Genomic DNA, 20,244 nt, shown 5'->3' with positions numbered 1-20,244 from the left:
GTGAATATAGGATATTAGCTATTATTATTGAGGGCTTGTAGAGCAAAATGCAGGAAATGGGACATCCTACTTTTGCTCTTGATAACAGAAAAAAAAAATTGTCATACTTACTGCAAAATACCAGAAAGAAAAATGAAACCAGAAAGGGAATGAGAAAATAAATAAAGAAATACAACATCATTAAGTTTAGTTTGAATTATGTGGGGAAGAAATACATTTAAGCATAACTAGAATAATATAATAAGGATGTACATGTTGAAATACAAGCAGGCCTGAAAATCACTTTGAATAGTAGCCTTGCGATGAGAAGCTTAAGGCAACTGGTTCCTGGAATATGTTCCATTTGATCTGGCTGAAGAAATACTGGGGAATTTAACTGCGGAAAGATAAGTCTGTAGATGTTCACAAGTCTGCAGTTGTCACTGTGGTTGGCCTAAAGACTTACTAGAGCATGAGATGGTTTGCTTTTCATGCTTGGCAAAAGAAAACCGTTCTCACTGGCTTAGTATACATCTCCTCATCAACAGAGATCCACTGACAGCAGAGATTGCACCCCAACAGAAATCCATTACACGGCCCTGGATTTCTTACCCCATACTGCTGTCTGAATTCAACCTAGAGATCTCCCTCAGAAATGGCCTGCATGACCAGCTAGGTCTATCAAGACTCAAAAAGCATGGAAAAGCTGAAGTGAGAAGCAAGCAGTCACTTCTTCAATAAGCTTAGTGGATTTCCAACCATTTCTGTTAGCAGGTGGAACAGCAATATAACAAAATATGGAGAGGTAAATATCTCCCTATATTTGTCTGCTATCTACCAAAGTAAGATTTGTCTCTTAGTCACTGCCTGCTGAAAGGACAGAGGAACTATTACTGCTTCTAGTACTCTTCCCTCCCCTGGGAAATGAAAGCAAGCAGAGACCTCTGATAACCTAATGCAAGGCCAACAAAGGCAAAGAACAAATTTCTCTCACCTGGGCAAGAGGGGTCCATTTGCTTCCAGGAAACATCTGTAGAAACTTTACTTACAAAAATCCACAGGCCAGAAAAAACAGCACATAGAAAATCACCATAATGGCAATATACTTATCAGAAAAAGTTATGTGGCTTGGCTGTTCTTAATGTAAGAGGTCTGACTGAGATCTGTCTAGTCATAAGCAGAGGTTCAGAGCAGTTCAGTATTCTGAACAGGAGACTAGATCAGAACATGTGGATTTTGAGCTCTGTATAAGGAATTCTGTACTGGCATTTCCCAACAGAAGTCAATGCATCTGTTTCAAGAAAAGAAAAACAAACAAACAAAAAAAACCAAAAACATGTCAGCAACTGAAGGTGTCCAGGGTAGGCGACTGCCTAAATGTAAAAGCCTTTCCCTGCATTCTTTGCATCTTACATAATGATTCCGAGCCTTTAAAAATGGTAAGCCAAGCATGCAAGGCCCCATCTGAGAGGTCAGCTCTGGTACTCTCTCCCTCATATGTTTTTAGCATGCACCACTCAATCTGTAAAAAGTGAGGATAAGCCATGATGATTTCAAGAAGAAGAGTATATTCAGTCATTTCATGAGTCATAAAGGACAAATGTTTCCAGTCACTTTCATTATAATACAATTGTCGTTCTACAGTAAGAAAAAAAAACTTGACCGAAAAAGAGTTGGCTAAAATTATGTCCACTTACCAGCAAAAGGATGGAATGGTATTTGAATGAAGACTAAAATAAACCTGAAATTCAACAAGCTTGCTCTTGAAAAGACAATTATATTACAAAAGATTATATATCATTGATCTTTTAAAATTTACAAACCTGCTCCTGACTCAAAGTAAATTTACAACTCATGATTCTAGACAAACAGAGGTACAAAACTGTGCTGTTGGATGACATATACTGAAGTTTTAGACCACAAGTTGTTACTGCACACTCAATTATTAACACTTAAACAGCAGTGAGAAGAAATGTCGAATGCTATGAAAAGTATAATTTATTTCTCCTGACAGATATTAATTGGCCTGTATTAATGACTTTTGGAACACTAATGAAGAAAAATAGCCATCCCAGCATTTCAGTAGTATCTGTAGTGAGGGGACAGTCTTCTAGCCATTAAAGAAAAAAAGATGGGGGAGGGGGAATATCACACCACGAGATAAGAAAAGCAGTTTCTCAAAGAGGATGTTTGTGACTAAATTTCTAAATTGCTGCCACAGCACAGTGGGGGAGAAATTCTGAAAGTGCCTCCAGCAGCTCTGCTGTATGATTAGTCTCAGCAGCTATCAGCTAACTGGAGTTTGTGTTTGCATTATTCCCCCAGGGTCTAGTCATTTTGTTATACAGAACCAAGCAGCTAACCAGGGAACCTCAGGAAGAGCAAGGTGTCCTTTGAGCAGACCAGCTCCTTTTCTTCACTATTTTGCAGGGCAGAACAGTGGGAAAATGGTCAAAATATGTTTTCTATTATGTTTTTATCACAAGCATAAAGATAAGACCATATTAGTTTAACTTGCCAGGCATACTAAATATCATACAGTCTCCTGTGGTATGTAAATGAAGCCAGGAATGTAGCAGTTATGCATAGGTACATTTCCTAAGCAGAAAGAACTTTTGTAAATTCACTTAGCCAGAATAAACAGACAATTCAAGAACTATACAAGCATATTATTCCACTGCTTCACTGTTTTAAGTGAAGATCAAAAGCCACTATGCTACAATATTGTTTATCTCAGTACTGACCATTATCTTGAAGGACTCCTGTGGAAGCTGTTACTCTTACTGTCTGCTTTACTTTTGTAGAGTTGTTGGAAAAGTGTTGTCTGGACACAGAATCCTCTCGATTTCGGCTTTTTTTGTCCTTCCCTTTGGGAGGCTGAGGTGAGGAACTGTTTTCTCCTGGGTCACTGGATCCAACGGTAGATTTAGATTGCCGATCATTTCCCTGAAAAGAAGTGTACGTAATTATCACTGCTGAAAATGACAAAGTTTATTTTTTTAATTTCAATATTATTTCAACCTTTAACACTAAGGATTGGTGTCAGGTGTTAAAGACGCATATTAATTTACAACCAGTACAGTTAAGCAGTATCTTAAAGTATCCAGAAAACTGTAACTATCTCATCAATTTACTATATCATCCAACTGATTAAATGCTCCTCAACAACTCCCAGAGGAAAATAACACATTTATTATAAGGAAATAATGCTTCATTTCATGAAAAGAATAGCTAGGTGAATCTATACATGCATGCATATGATATACAGCTATATCTCATCTATGCATATGTGTGGAAAGTCACAAGATGTAACATATAACTTGTGAATAATTCATTGCCTGTGTAAATGAGACATGGTTAATCTGCTAAGTGTCAAAAGCAGCTAGAAGAGGATGACAGTTCTGGTGTGGCAGTAACACTGACTGCCAAGTGGACACTAAGAAAAGGGTCTGCCAACACATCACCTCTGAATCACCTCCAAGGACATCAGCCAGTTCCTCTGCTCGCTCGGTGGTGTATCTAGAAACACAATCAGACACCTGCTCCTTATTTTTACAGCTTTGATGCATGTATGATCCTGGGTGTACTAGCCAGAGATTTTACTATTTATACACATTTTTCTTCAGTCTAAATCTGTTCACAGTCAACATCGTAAAAAACTGAACTGTACATATCAGCCCTTTAGGGTGCTGTTTATATCATTCTAGGCTGCGTAAAGACTTACCAACTGAACACCCTTATTGTTGCCTCTCATTAGAGGCTGTCAGCTTCCTACTTTTGCAAGTCTAAGATTATGTGTAGCTCCTTCCTAATCCAGTTCTATCAAAGCACTCCATATAACAACAAAACACTCAAGCAGATAGGACAGAAAACCTTATCAGTATCTGGAACTGCTCACCTTATCACAGACTTAGCTAAATCACAGAAGACAAATATATTCTACTTCGTTATTTCACTTAGTGTAGCTGCATGAATAACTCATGTCATTTTAGAACTTGCTCACCAGAAAGGCCTTTCATTCTGCAGTGGTCATGGACAATTCTTTTCACCTCACTGCTAAAGTTAAAAGGTAATACTATACAAAATTTAAATCTTTCAGAAAAAATAAGTCCTGAACAAAATCCCGCAACTCTTCAAAAAATCCTGCACATGTTACTATTACTATTATATGATTCTTCTAGTTTTCATATAATTAGTAGAAATCAGTTCTGTTTAAAATATCTTTCTTAAATACCATCTAGCTTTTACCATCTAATCTACCACTTATCTACCAATACCATCAAATCTACCACTTATCCTTTCTCTATAAAGAGAAATGAGGGCACAGCAATGTTTCAGACTCTTCTAATTCAAATTGGAGACTGTTGCTCCCAAGCAATAACAGTAAAAAAGTGTGGATATCAAATTGAAGCAAACAATTGCATGATTTATACCAGCTCAAGTGTTACATTAGATATTTAAGAGCAGTAGTACATATTCCTGCCTCCTTAAGTTTTGACACTTGTTATCAGTGTGTGTTACAATCCCAATGGAATAAAAGTGAATATCAAATAATTTTCTGTATAGGTTGTTAAGTAATAGTAGAAGAGGCAAGAAGTTAAAACTGTTAATGAGTTATATTTACAAATGCTAGAACTGCAAAGCTCACAGTTAAAAAAAAAAACCCACCACTTCAAAGTATGTTCTTTACTGAGGTTTTATCTTCTACTGAATTTCAGCAGAATGGAACAGAGACTTGTATATTTTATTGTTTAGCGGCTCCAGGCTTTTTTGTTCTGTAAACAGTGAATGGATATGATCAACTACCGCAATTATAATGACAGACTGTTGAGTCTGACTCTCCGCTGTCTTGTACAGTAAACTGCACTTGTACAGAATTAGAGCAAACAGATACTTGTATTCTGATCTGGCACTGTTTTAAATCCACAGTGGACTCATCTTGTACACATATAAACAGCTATATGGGATACAAAGCAGTGGAGGCTCAAGCTCTGTATTTAATGGCTAGCTAGGGCAAAACACATCAGACAGGAAACTGGTTTAGGGCCTTATTCAGACTCAGCATGCAGAAATGCCATTTTCCACAAGACATTTTGTAAAAGGTTCTGTGTTTTTCCTTTAGGTGTATAATTTGAATACATAATTTAACAAATAAACAAAGATAGCTGACACATTTTATGGGAAAGACCTCAAGGCAGCAGTTGATCTTTGCTATGGAAGGTTTTATAAAAAATAAAGCAGCCATTATTGCAATAATATTTTCTTCCATTTCTTTTGTCTAATTGACACTGTAAATAGCTACAGATTCATCAAGCTTTAATAAGCATACCACCAGGTGGCTGTAGGTTTTTTCTCCTCCGATTTAATTAAGACCCAAAGGACAGGGACTTTCCATCTGCCGGAATTAAGCAAAATTGGAAACAAACTTTTTTATGGCACTTGATACTTACACTGCCTTTAGACTTTCGAGATCCCGCAATCGGAGGTAGTACAAAGGCTTTGGAACTGCAGAAATAAGCCACGTCTTAGAACTGTATACACTGTTACTATCATAGACACTGTATCGATAACCAAGTCAGATAACACCGAGTTGGCTACGGCAACAGAGTTAATTATTTTATTCATTGCATGTTTTTACTAAGAATCACACATTTCTGTTACTAGACTATATTTAAATGCATAATCATTAACTTATAAAAAAAAAAATGCATTACATTTCCCCACAATGCATACTTTATATACCAAAAATTTACAGAGTAGTATTCAGTGAATTACTGTGTGACAGATCCGTACAACTATTATAATGAAAAATTCCAGCAGTTTCAATAAAATTCTGTTTACGTCAATTGATCAACATAGCTTTTCACTGTGCAAATGCTGTTTCCCAAAACACATTCAAGTTATTCACACTGTCTACAGTTGCTCACTAAAAAAAATATGGAACAAATTCTCTAAATTACACCAATTTGTGGAACAAATTTCCATTTCTTTCCATTTATTTCAATGAAATGGCTCCCAATTTTCATATTTTCTGAAGATACTAAAAGCCCAAGTTTCTTCTTACAGAGACATGGTTTAGGACTCTATTATGTGATAATTCTAGCTTACAAAAAAATAGACCCAAATGTAAAGCATTCTTAAGGGTGTACATATTCCACAAAACATCACCAAGCAAGAGTAGATCTAGACTGGTGTAGCTGCATCTAATCTCATTCAGTTCTACACATTATATCCCAGGAAAAAGATAAATTAAGCCAAGTAAAAAATAATCCTCTCTCTGACTTTAATTTTGTGATACATGATCAATGGCATGTTTATGAGGTGAAATACTCTTCTTAATTTCCATTTTTGCTTTTGTTTTTGTTATCTCAGCTTTCCCAGAAGTTGTCAATAAAGTTTTGCATCCATACTAACACATGCATCCATCCCTCATTCTCATACTGGTGATACTTTGTAAACAAACTGACACACACGAGCACATGAGAAGTATATCACAGACCTATAGAACTTACCCCTGTGGCCTTCTTATTGTAGATTTGCTAAACAGCAGATCACCATACGGCAACTTCTTAAACTTTTCTCTACCCACTGCAACATAAATTTGCCCATTCTCCAAGTCTGACCCATTCTGAACAAGTTTTCCATCTAAAGTGTAAAGTCTGAAAAATATGAAAAAGCCTAATATAATAAACTTTAACATTCAGTTACAGGTATTAAGAGCATTGAAAGCTACATTAATCTAAACTCACTAAATCATGTTCAATTTCCAGATACGAAACCCAATAAAGTACAGTGGATGTCATACAATGACCAGTCGCTAGATAAAGAAAAAACAAAAGACAAGGAAAGGCAGAGCAAAATAATGACCTAAATCACAGTTTATATAAAACTAATGAAGTATGAAGTGCTATGACAGATTAAATACTCTCATAATTTCTAAAATGAAATAAATTATTTTGTACTTAGGTCTTTAATGCCTTTCCCCTGATACCTTGGAAGGGATCTATTCCATGAGTTGCTGACCCCTTTCATACCAAGTTCCACCTCCCATCTGTGCTCTGGGCACTATGCAGTAATCTGGGAAGAACAGGCATTAAGAGCCCCATGACTGAAAACCCAGGACCTGTCCACCTAACACAGATTAGTTGATAATATTGCACTTATATTGTTATATTGTATAGATCAGAAGGTTGGAACATGGCTGTACCTGGTGGGGTAGGGCTGGAAGTAGCAGGAAATACAACATACATTCTAACAAGAAGCTGTGTATCTTAGGCACCTACAATACCAATAATTAATATGTCTATTATACCAGGTAGATTTTTACCACAATAATTTCTGTTTGTATGCTTTACCAAGAAGGAAGAAATACATTAGGGACTGGGAGGTATGGGGGGCGGTCAACACGTTATTTCTATGCTATCCCAATTACTTCATTGTCAAGTTTGTGATTTTATTTAAGGATAGTCAAAACAATGAGGAAGGATGAAACATTCAATAATAAATTCTTCCCTATGAAGCATATTCCAAAACTCAACAATATGTATATTTAATTAAAAAGTCAACATTAACAGTTTTGCATTTAAGTCTTAAATGCAGGAATGTTGAATAGCCATCTTAATTGCCTTTCTAGAAGTGCTCTACAGGAGCTATTATATGTCTTATTAATAAATTTCAACATAATGCAAGGAGATACAAAATTATATATACACCTATACAATGAACCTTTTAGGAAAAATATCAAGAGCCTGCCTTGAGAACACCCCTGTCATATAAAGTGCAAAAATTTTCAGTTTAATAGAGAAAAAGCTGCTGCTTAAGTTCATACACATGGTGGCACAACCTTGAATAAACACAGAAAAAAAAGATGCAGCTCATAGAACCAGGAATCACAGAATCGCTGAGGTTGGACGTGATTGCTGGAGACCACCCAGTCCAACTGCCCCATGCAGAGCAAGAATAACTAGAGTAGGTTGCTCGGGGCTGTTTCCAGGTATGTTTTGGATAACTGCAACGATGGAGACTCCACAACCTCTCTGGGCAACCTGTTCCAGTGTTTGATGACCCTTACAATAAAAATGTTAGTTTTTTCTTCTGTTCAAGTAGAATTTCCTGTATTTCAGTTTGTGCCCATTGCCTTTTGTCCTGTCACAGGGCACCACTGAGAAGAGCCTGGCTCCAGCTTCTTCACTTCTTCCCGCCAGGTATTTATACACATTAACAAGATCCATCTGAGCCTTCTCTTCTCGAGGCTGCAAAGTCCCAGCTCTCCCCACATGACAGGTATCTTCAAGCCCTTCATCTTCATGGCCCTTTGCTGCACTTGCTCCAGTGTGTTCATGTCTTTCCCCTCATGAAAGTACCTTGATTTTCTAGGTGCCTCCTGCCGTATAGAAGTACCTTGGTTTTCTAAGTGTAAAGACCAAACAGTCTCAAAGGTGAAATTGCAGCTGTTTAAAATCTTGATCACATTGCTGCTTCCTTGAGAAGAGATATTCGAACTCTAAAGCACTCCCTGTGTACTACTCATATTTATTTCTTAGCGCAAACATTTCACAGGCATGCCAGCAATTCAAAGAGCAATTTATGTTTCACTATCACGCAGATGACATCAGTTACATAGACAATGAAAATAAAGCAAGCAATCTAAAAATCAGCAAGAAGCCTATTTCGGAATTAATCTCACTGTGTTTTGCTAGATTAGATTTTGCTTTGGGGAACTTAGGGCGAAAAAACAGCAAATCAGTGTACCACAGTTCAAGAATGGTTTTATATATTTGTATGGTGCTGCAGGTATATAGGGGTACATACAAACATGACCCTAGGTCTTTGTTCCCAATCTCACTTTGCTTGTGTATTAATATTATATTTACTTCTCAAAAGTTGTTTGCTTAATAGAACTCCCAAAAATGTTATGGACAAATATCTGGCAGTCTGTAGTAGTATTTTTCACGCTGAAAATAATAACCATAATAACCGAATCAAACATAATCAGTCACTGAAGATGAAAGTGAAATTAAAAATGCTTTTTAAAAAAAAAACTTTAAACAAATACATGACTATTGACTTAACAAGCATCACACAAATTTTGTGACACTTACTTCTGAAGCCTTCTACCCACCCACCTGGCCACAACCATTCAAAGACCAGCTGGGTTCTCTCTGGCTAGTATTTTGCAACAAAAATGTCCTTGTGGTCACTTCTTCTGGTCACTGGGGGATGACTTAGGGCTTGCCCTGTGGGATGTCAGTGGACTTCCATTTTCCCTCCTGAAGCCAAGCCAAAAAGTGGCACCCAAAACAAAGCAAGCATACAGGCTGACAATGGAGATAGCAAAGACACAACTTGCGGGACCAATATCCCCAAATTCCCAGTTGCCCATGCACCAGGTACCTGCCCATCAGGTTGTGGTACCCCATCCCCATGCACAGTCTGGCAAGCAGAAAAGCTACTTTCTCATGGCCTCGTCTCTCATATTTCTTACTTATACCCCTATTCTGAAGGGGTGATCAATATTTCTTTTTTTTAAAAGCCTCATGTGAAACTGTGTAAGACTTGGCAGCTTTGTATGTCTTTTAATAACATAGAAAAGAAAAACTGCCATATACATAATGAAGGTTCTCGTAATTCCACTTATCCTTCTTTAATGAGAAATTATATCTTCCCAGCATCAGTGGTCTTACAGGACCTTCCCTAATGCTAACACAGTTTCAGTAAACCCCAGCAATTAATGTGTAACTTATTAAAGAACAACGATCACTTTACTAACATATTTAATATGTATTTCTAGCATTTTAAGGAAAAGAAAATGAAAACTGGGTTAATAGAAAACCAGAAAAAGGAAAACATTAAATAATTCAAAATGTCATGTACATTATCTTATTTTTTAAAAGATTAAAACTGAGCACTGAAGGGAACTTCTCAAAAGTAATCCTAGCTATATACAGAATGATTTATGCTTTCATGTACATCATTCAGTTTCACCAAGGAGTGACACCAAGTAATGAGAATAAAACGTGAAAGGTTTTTAAATTGCTAAACAACCCAAGAGCAGAAAGAATTGGTATGTTGTAAACAGCTGTTACTTTTCTCACTTCCGAGTTACACTAGCTAAGAATCAGATCCAGAAAGCTGCAACACATATGTAGGTTTACTTTACCACAAGTAAAAGTGCTAAGTAGCCAGATAATAGGAGCAAAGAAATGCAAGGCTGAGAGGAAAAATCAGATGAGAGCTCATAGTCAACAGATAGCATTACCTTAATCTTATATCGTCTGTATCAGCTCTGTGAAAGCAATCAGAAGAACTGAAAGACTATTTTAACTTCACTGGTTCGAGAAAGATTTTGCAAGCTTAGCCTCAGACATTGCGTAAGCTGTGAAGAATGATTTTCCACAAAAGGCCCTTTCCCATCTGAGGAATGGATTTCTGTAACGTGCTCTGCATGGGGCACCACTGGAATGCCAGTAATTTGCCAGTACACACCTTGGAGGGCCCGCTTAACACTGTAATGTTTCTCATGGAAACTATATAAATCATTTTGCTCTAAAACTTGCAACAACTATCAAATCCTATTTTAGGGAACGTATTTTACATTGTAAAAGCCTTACAGTAATTCACCTATCAAAGAGGTAACATCCTATTCCTGGGATACCACAACAACTCAGACCAGCTGAGATACTGGAACTGGCAAAACCTCAACTACAACTTTGGCCTTGGCTCTTATTAGGAGGCTGAGCTGGCTGAGTATAAAGTACATTCTAGTCATAGCACAGGTCTTCAAAAACCAAAGAATCTATAACATTTTCCTTGAAATTTTTTTCTCCAATGAATTTAAAGAACTATCAAAATTAAAAGGAACACAGACCGCATCTATTATTCCTCATTCCTAACATTTTCACAAACTTTACCATGCTCAGTTTTTCATTCTGAAATGTTACTTAATTATTAACACTAAATATATTGCATTATTATTGTATTATTACATGCCTGCTGACTAAATATTTAATCAAGAAATAACAGTTGAAACAAACTAAAGTTTTTCTTTTTTTAAGTAGCAGTTGAAATGAAACCTGAAGGTTACTTGGAGTCAACATATTTTCATTTTGTGGATTTTTGGTGTATTTTAATTTTCTTATAGTGGAATTTCCCATGAAGCAGAAATGATCCATTATATCTACCTATGGAGTTTTAAAAACATATCTATGCATATCAAATGTATCTTGCAAATATTCAGCTTCCTAATACCTGTGAACAGCTCCACTTCTGAGGGTAACTTTTCCTGTAGCCATTTCGAGAATATGATCCCAGTGATTCAGTGTTTTCCTGGGAATGAGGAGGCGCACTACAGGGCTAATAAGGTCTCCGTTAGCAATCAGGCTGAAATAAAGCAAAGTAAAATAATTTGGAGGAGCATTTTAAGCAAAACGTAGCTGAAGTTAAGACACCATGCCCCCCCAAAATGGCAGTTCACTAACAGAAAATTCTGCTTACAAAATAGTGTAGGGCTCCTGGAGTGGTTTTCGAAACCGTGCTGACACAGTGATTCTACTGTGAGTAACCGGCTTGACCTGCAAGGACAAAAAGACTTAGAAATTACTTGGTCTTCACACTGAGAAAGAGGTTGCCCTGACTACCACCAGCAAGGGGGGCAGCACATTTGCAGAAAGTTCCTGTTTTCAAAAAAACATGCATTTTATTCCATTCCAGCTTCACCTTCTACAGAGCATACATAATTACTGCTGCAGGTTCATATACATGTTGAATAACAACCACAGCATAGTATACCACAGTGCAGCATGGCACAATGTACGGTTTCCACTGAGGTCAGAATTGTACGGACATCTTTGGCGACTTCTCAGCCATTGTTCCTAGAGACACAAAGCAACACTCCCAAATGCTGTTCTTGCTTTCTTAGTCCTTACTGCTCATAACCATGGCCCAGGCAATGGCTATCATGTAGTAAGTACTTTTGCTCTTGTACAGGTCTTTACATTCAAATCCATCAGTGATTTATAAAGGTTGCTGAATACTATCCTCATTTTAGGGCAATGACTCACAAGTGAGGTGAAATGCAGATTTTTAGCTCTCAGGACAAAACATAGGCTACTTAGTTCCCAGCATTATTCTCTGTACTTTTTTGAACAGACACCACATTGAGATCAGTGAGGTGGCTCAAAGTTAATGCCATTATACTGAACAGAAAGTTACGCAATACTGCCTAGCTAGGATTCCCTGTTGCATTTATAAACACACTTTCAAATTAAAAAAAAAAAGGGATAAAACCAAACTCCCAAATGATTAGGAAGGGTTTGGTTTTTTTTAATTCTCCATAATTAGCAAATCAGAATAAGGTGTCAAACCCAAACAAACATTCAAAAGTCATAGTATAACAGTATTAACAAGTTCACTACATTTCTGAAAAACACTATAAAAGCTTAAAGGATTAAATAGCCAGCATGCACAGAGATATGCTTTCAAATAGATGTACAAAGTTTATTTAAACTGGCAATATTCCAGCCACTATGTAAAGCAGTCTAATGACGTGATGTGTTGCAGCTTTATCACACTCTGTGCTAACTTAACCAATACTTCTCATTTAATTTATGGAAAATGGTCTGGGCTCCAGTGCTTTAAGTCTTTGAATGGATTTTCACACAAATTCATTTGACAGCACTGCTTTCCAGATCTTTCTCTTGTATATAATGAAAAAAGCAAGAGAGGCGCTCAACCTACTAGATATTTCAAACTAGCTAAAAATGGTTATTAAAATAATCAAATCTGACTTCCCACATAACCCAAAGAACCTCACACAGCAAATTCTGCACCAAGCATGTAAATTCTGGAGCTAAAATAGCTCTCTTACGGAAAAAGCAACCAGCAAAAGAAAAGTAAAACTGGCACTCCTTGATATACCATCACTTCAAGTGAAAGACAGCAACAGGTAAATCTGTTGAACAAAATCTGTTCTCATTGGCTGCTAAGAAAGAAGCTTATCTATTCTGAATTCAACTCACTGCAGCCTCTCACCTTTCTCAAAGGCCCTTGTAAGCAGCGTAGCCCTCCCAATCTTCCGTTTTCTGAGAGACTCAGAAGACACGAAAGCCTACACAGGTCATGGACAGAGGAAGGCACCTTTGCACAGCACAGTGACTAAACAGAAGCAATCAGTAGCATAGGGGCATGATGATCTGAAGCTCAGTGCAAAGGGATATTTTGGCCAGAGACTTCTACAAGAGGAGAGATAGCAAGAAAGTTGTTATTGCTGCATTGTACCAGCAGTGCTTGTGGACCAAGCTAGGAAACAGGGTCCTGGAATGGCTGGGGACCTTCCCTTTATGCAAGCAATTTACTAAGCACTGTATTTTCTCCTTAAGATCTATTTCATAGATACATATTTGTCTTGGCCTCTCATTGTCTCATACAATGAGAAATTTTGTACTACACTGTACATAAGCTATGCCTTAATGCCTAAGGTAATTGCTGTCAGACTTGCTGTCAATTCCAGTGTGCTCTGAATCAGGTGGAAGATTCACACGTACTACTACCGGCTTGGAAAGAGAGCAAGAGGTTGTTATCATACAGTTCATTAGCAGAGGCAAAGAAATTTTTGAAGACTGCCAAATAATTTAGGAGCTCAGCCATTCTTGCAGAAACATTTAAAGCACATTTTTCGGAGCATAACTGTTTGTTTATGTCACCAAAATTTGAGATGGAAATCTACTGAGTCTCTCAGAAAGAAAATAAAACACACCTTAAACTGCAACATCTGAAAATATTTCTATTGCTGCTGTCATCCATTAAGGGTTATTTGCCCAATATAAGCAATCTAACAGCTTCAGAATACAGAAGAAATCAGGTAACTTTCTAAAGAGTATGCTATGGAAGGCTGAGGCAATACTGATTTACCTCCATAGCACCAGGTCCTAATATTTAGGCTCCAAACACAGGCTGCATCCAAAATGGGAATGACTTAACTTACGCTGCCCTTACACCTTTCTGCACAGCTGCTAGGTTGCCAGGCTAACCCCCTATAAAGTATTCAATATATAACTAGTAAAGCCTTATATCACTTTTTCTGAAAGTTGATTCCTTATCTACTCCTGATACTCATTTATGTTGTTGATACCCATGCTCAAGCTCTCACACACTCCAAACAGCCCATTAAACTAAATTCTCTGATCCAGTCTGCAACACCCAAGTTCCAGTGATCCACACTTTACTGGAACTAGTTAGAAAGCATTCGCTAAGCATAAAGGAGCCCTTTAGGATATTCCCAAGTGTGCCCAATTATTTAGCTGTTCCTGCAAGCTGATGAAACCATTAATTTTGATGTAGGCTCCTCAGAAGGCCATCATGTTATTGTATGCAGCCCAATCACCGGGCCCCTGAGAAAACAAGCAACCTGACAGATGTTAAGAGCTCATTTATTATTCAAAGGATTGTATTTCTGCCAATAATAGATACTGTGGCATCAGCTTGCAAGTCTGTCTTTTGGGTTACTCTCTCTAAGAGTCATTAATATTTCTGGCAGCATTCTGTGGCCTAACAAGTCAGCCCTGTTCTTAAACAAGCAAACTGCAGGGGACTGTAAGATGGGACGAGCTTGGGCACAGACTTAATATTTGTCTTTTCTACCTAAATGTGGCCTAAACCAGAACAAAATACAATCTTGCGTTGTTTTGCTAAGTGTGCTTAAATCAAATGGACCTCCTACATCAAAAGGTGAAAAGAATACGTTAGTGTAATATTACATTTACTAATATAATACCACACCACAAAAATCAGTACATGGAAAGACTAAGATGATTATGACACTATTAAAACATCCACAAGTATTTAGCACAGTGCATAGACCAGACCTCAGTTTCTACGAGCTTGGAACAGAGTAGCCCAGACTAAATTAAGCAGATGCTGGATCACGGTGGCACAGAACTCTCCAAAGACTCTTTTGCCACACCCAACATGAACAGCAGTGGCAAGCATACTGCATCTTTTCTTGGAGTCCTACATGCTCTTAGGCAGGTGTTTAAGCTATCACTGTCTGTCTGAAAGAGGAGGGATAACTAACATCTTTGGGATGCCTTGCCTCCTGAAGGCACATTTTACACCTGATCTGCTTCAGGGGCCAAAAAAAAGATAAACTCTTTATATTCATCCAGGACACAGGGACACTCTGATGCTGCAAATGAGAGACAGGAAAGGAGAAAATAAATATATAAATTATAAGAAAATTTAAAAAAAAAAAAAAAAAGAGGGAAGTGCCTGCACAAGGGTGCTGCAAATGAGCTGTGTACAACACCTTTAATTTTGAAGCTGGCAAGTACACAGACATGCAAGCAACTACAATATAGTATAATACAGTATTCCACAATGCACAAGAGATAACTCAGATGCCCAGTGTATGTTCTGGCTACAGCATAATATATCAAGCTCTCCAAGTAGAGCAGCGCAAAATCTCAGCACAAGCTACCCTAGCCTGCTCTGAAGCCACTCTTTTAAAAAATAGTTTGGCTAGGTCTATGCTGCAGTAATTTAAAAAAAAAAAAAACACCCCACCCAAAACACCTTATACACCATTCTTCTTATTAACCTGACTTTCCTGTTAATTTTTTTTTTTTCACAAAGTCTTCAAGTTACTACCTCATAGAGTTTAGAACAACTTCTGTCTGACCAATGTTAAACTATTTATGATTATGAAAAGCAAGACACATAATTTCAATATACAGAAGTATACATTAATAAAAGACCAAGTGCTCAGCCACTGTAAATCAATCTAGTTCCTCTGAATTACATGGAGTTATGCCAAACCACCCCAGCAGAAGACCTGATCCAGGACTTAATTAAAGAATACATGGTTCTGCTCCTATTTTGTTTGTAGGAGGTACCACAGTGTTGCAGTGTCTGGAATAGCCTGACCTCTCTGGCACTGCAGAGTTACATATTAACAATGATGTGGTCTTGGGTGAAAGTTTGTGCTTACATTAAGAGACCAGCATCACTAGCCCCCTAAACCCTTTATTTTCTTTTAATTTCACCAGCGGCATTCTCAGCTGATGAAAATCAGCACTTTCCCATTTACGTCAGCAATTGTAAGCAGATTCCCATTAATGAATGGTCTGGCCCCATTATGATTTTATCTTTAAATTTCGTACATTTTCAGTTTGTTTGAAAAGACCCATTCAAGGGCAGCTTCCATATCCTACTGACAAATGTTGCCAACATTTCATAATTTGTGATGAGATACTCATCTGAGGTATTACATGACAACATACAGCAGCAACACAAAGCATTTAGGGGAGGAAGGAGAAAGCATTATATCAGTTGAAACTCAGAAGAAACTTTAAGTAAGCTGGAGGCGACCAATCAAATGAGAATTTGCAAGGCAACAAGAGCTAAACAGTTGGAAATACACCATGGGATCACAGACACTCAACACCATAATTTTTACCTTTCTATTCTACAAAGAATTTGTTATTTCCCACAGTGCCCCTTATACCAACAGCAGTGTGGATCTTTCTTGCTTCAGAGAGGAGTTAACCACCAGTGAAATAACTTTGCAAAGCACATTGCAGAGTCTGGCAAAAACAAAGCAGCTAAACTCAACATAGGATAGGTTCTGTGAGCAGGTATCAATCTGCAGCATTTGAGATCTCTGTAAACACTCAAATTTCAGAATACATTCTACAGGAGTCTCTTAGAGCCCAGTTTTCTTCTTCAATTGTAATTCACTGTGGCTGAATTTGTGTTGCTGAATGTTAGCTGCAGCTGAGTGCCTCCTAATATCCCTTTGAAAATACAAAGCCAAGATGCAGATCAGCATCTAACTGAAACATGGTAATAAACTCTACACCCTCACAGCTGCTTTGTAACAACATTCTATACATTCTTCTCTTATACTAAAAAACATGCTAAGTATTAACAAAATTTAACAAACACAGAGAAAACACTTAGCAAACACATACAACACATTGCACAATGTACTTTAGGTACTTACATCTTCCGCTGTTGACTGTTGGCAAAAAAACAAAACAAAATGATCAGCAGCCAAACCATTACCTCAGGTATACTATCATATGTACGCATATGAAAAAGAGTTCTTGTAAGAAAACCATTTTGAATTAGTGTGTGCATATCCACATCTGTATATATGTATATAATGTGTGTGTATGCCTACACATACATGCCAATTTAATATCATTTTCATACAAAAATTTCTATTATGTTTATGTTCAGCTGACCACATGAAAGACTGAAAATCAACTAAAAACATGTCACTCCTTTTTAGAACACTATGAATGGGCTTGCTCATGCAATGCTTCTAACTCAAAGAAGTGTTACATTGGGAAGAGAACATTACGTATATGGCATTACAGGGAAATCATTGCTGAGAATGGCTATTCATGTAAGGACTCTGAGCAACGCACACATTGGTTTGAAATACACAGATAAAAAAGAATGCTTTCACTTCTTTCTTCAGAAATGTGTCAACCAGTAAAAGGTAACAAATGTAATCCCTAAAATTAGAGATGTAGCAAAATTATGTGTATTTCTTTTGGTTGGTGTGAACCTATTTGCTGATCCCCATGCAGAAAGTTTTTGCTTCTACAAATGCTACATTATACTTTTCACACCTATTACTCAAATATAGACTAGAAAGTGCAACAGACCCAGCAAACTACCCAACCTCCTGTTGGCTATTTGGGACTTGCAAAAGGAGTGTGACACTTCATAGAATCAATCCTCGTATATCAGAAAAGTATACTGTTCATTAAATAGTATTTTAATTGTCCTCTGAACATACCGTGCTGCATATTTAAAGTTTCTAAAGAGGTGATTTTTATGCACTTGAGAACAGTTTCAAATAGAAACATGCCATTCTTAGCTTTTCTTTTTGCTCCAGTGTATATTAAATAGAGACATGATATATACAGAGGTCTGGCAGCACTTTCACAGGCTGCCATGAAGACACAGGCTAGTTATCCATAGCTAAGAAATGGTATGACTATCTGATTTATTTCCTTTTCTTACCAGAAGTGCCCCCCATCAAAGGGGGCAACTGAACAACTGCAAGATTTACAGGTTTACATGTATTTATAAAGCCATACTGGACAGCAGCAAAACAGTCAAAAAACGTAACCTCCCTGAACCAGATGCTCTGTGCTGGTTTGATTTACACAGGTTTAAGAGCTGGCCTTTCTTTTTGCTGTATTAATATAGTCTTGGGTGCTATGAACATCTCAGTCATCACTCATGTCACTTTTAACTTTTTGAAGTTTTAAATATTCCAACACAATGTCACATTCCAAATTTATCAGCTCATGCAATGAACCATGGCTTTGCCAGTTTGTTACAATGGCCTGTTTGTTAATCAATGTGCCCAGGAAAATTGAGAACAAATATTTGCATTCCCCTAGGGTACAAGTGGGGTCAAAAGAACCAAAACCCCATTTATACACACCATCACCACCCTGTGATGTGAAAGAAAGGAATGTTCAAGGTTCAGTGATCAAAGGCAAATTAGAACGATAAGTTTTCTAAAGCTATTACAGCATAGGAAACATCTTATCTCACCTATTTCATAGAAACATGACCTTTTTTAAAATCGGCATTTTTATACACTTTGACCAAAGAGGCAGAGTCAAACTCACTGAGGTGTTTGGTCAGTATAAAACCATTTCAGTTATCCTACACAGTAATTAACCTGGATAATCTACATTTCCCTGGCTACTTTGCATTGCTAGATGGTACACTGGATAGCACAAAACAGCCTTGAGCAAGAGACTACTAGCCTTCCTACTGGTGTGGATAACAAATACCACTCAAACTGCTATTAACTGACCGGATTTCCAAGCTTACATAAATAGGTCACAACACCACAGCAGTACACAAACTTCTCAGCCCACACAAAGCATAGATGAGCCGGAAACAAACTATGCCAGAATGAATGGTCATGTACTGATTCAGGGAGCCTTCTACACTGCAAAGCTCCTACAAAATTCCAGAAGTATTTAAAGTGACTCTGTTCACCTCCAAGGTAAATCACCCTCGCTTTCAGCCGTGGTAAGTGAAATGGAGTTCATATCCCCTGTGCATCTGGGGGTAAGTCTCACCCCACCTAGCAAAGCCCTGTAAAGAAAAACGTTTCACTTGGGATCTGTCATAGTTTTGGGGCATTGGATTAGGGGCCAGATCTTCAGCTGGGATAAATCAGCCAATGGCATGGCCTTATCTGTCCAGGCACTTAGCCTGTGCAGTGCTCCAAAATAGATTACACCCGTGTTGCTTCTGGATCCCAAGAATAGCTCCTATTTCTTCTCCGAGTTGCATGATGCTATTCCCTACACTGTTTACAACACACACAATGATGGGATCAATAATGTAGATTTTATTCAAGCAAAATAGACCCTGATGCTCCTTTCTGTCACTGACTTAATACTGCCAATTCTGACCATTTTTGTCTCTCATAATTTGTGTATTTTCCCCAAATTCCTTAGATTCATTTAAACCAAAACGAAGTCTCTGGCCTTTGTGGCTGATCAGAAGAACCTGAACCTGTGAACAGTGACAGCTGAAGAACAAAAAGCAACCCCCAAAGAACCTTTTTTTTCCATCATTTTTAATCAAAGGCAAAAGTTGTTAATGTTTCCAGTAAGCCAATTTAGTATGCAGCAACAAGTTTTTAATGAGACTAACATGCCTCATTAAAAGCTTCAGTACTGGCATCTCTTCCCTTCCTCCTAGCCTCCCCACAGATCAGAAAGAGCAGTTACTCTACAGAACAAGGCAGGCATGTTAATCAGGAAAAAGACCAACTTTCAAGTTTCATATCAAACTCAATACAGACCATGAAATCTCCAGTGGAATGAACCAAAGCCTCTACAAGTCTTTCTGTTGCTCCAAAATCCACTAAATCCATCTGTAAGCAAGCTGTTAATTAAAATACTCAGCATTACACAATTCAAGTATACAGAATATACAGAACTATATAAAGAGAAATTTTATTAATTCACAGGCCCAGTCAGAAAAAAAGGACACAGCTTATGTTTTAACTGGATGTCTGGTCAGTGCTCTGATTCCTCCTGGTATTAGATTATAAACACTCAGGAAGAGTATCTGTTTTGTATGTCTTGTTGTGCTAATTATGTTACCAGGATACTAAATACCAAACAATGACATTTAAAATTTAACTATGAAAGATGTTGCTTAGGAGATTAAAGATATATATCACATTTTTTTAATCTTTGCATTTCGATAGTCTTATTC

The 20,244-nt window shown here is 37.5% G+C and overlaps 1 protein-coding gene across 1 annotated transcript in view; it reads right to left on the bottom strand.

Annotated features, from left to right (window-relative positions):
- Positions 1–20,244, bottom strand: part of DCDC2 (doublecortin domain containing 2) — a 70,812-nt gene that overhangs the window by 35,580 nt on the left and 14,988 nt on the right. The window contains exons 4-9 of the mRNA XM_075705957.1: positions 16,976–16,990; positions 11,473–11,549; positions 11,227–11,358; positions 6,492–6,638; positions 5,430–5,484; positions 2,724–2,925 (exon numbers count right to left, since the gene is read on the bottom strand). Coding sequence (XP_075562072.1) covers positions 2,724–2,925; positions 5,430–5,484; positions 6,492–6,638; positions 11,227–11,358; positions 11,473–11,549; positions 16,976–16,990 — 628 coding nt within the window. The remainder of the gene's footprint in view (positions 1–2,723; positions 2,926–5,429; positions 5,485–6,491; positions 6,639–11,226; positions 11,359–11,472; positions 11,550–16,975; positions 16,991–20,244) is intronic.

The sequence above is a fragment of the Pelecanus crispus genome, chromosome 2 (genome assembly GCF_030463565.1).
Source record: "Pelecanus crispus isolate bPelCri1 chromosome 2, bPelCri1.pri, whole genome shotgun sequence".
Taxonomy (NCBI): domain Eukaryota; kingdom Metazoa; phylum Chordata; class Aves; order Pelecaniformes; family Pelecanidae; genus Pelecanus; species Pelecanus crispus.
This window is presented reverse-complemented; position numbering and strand designations above follow the sequence as displayed.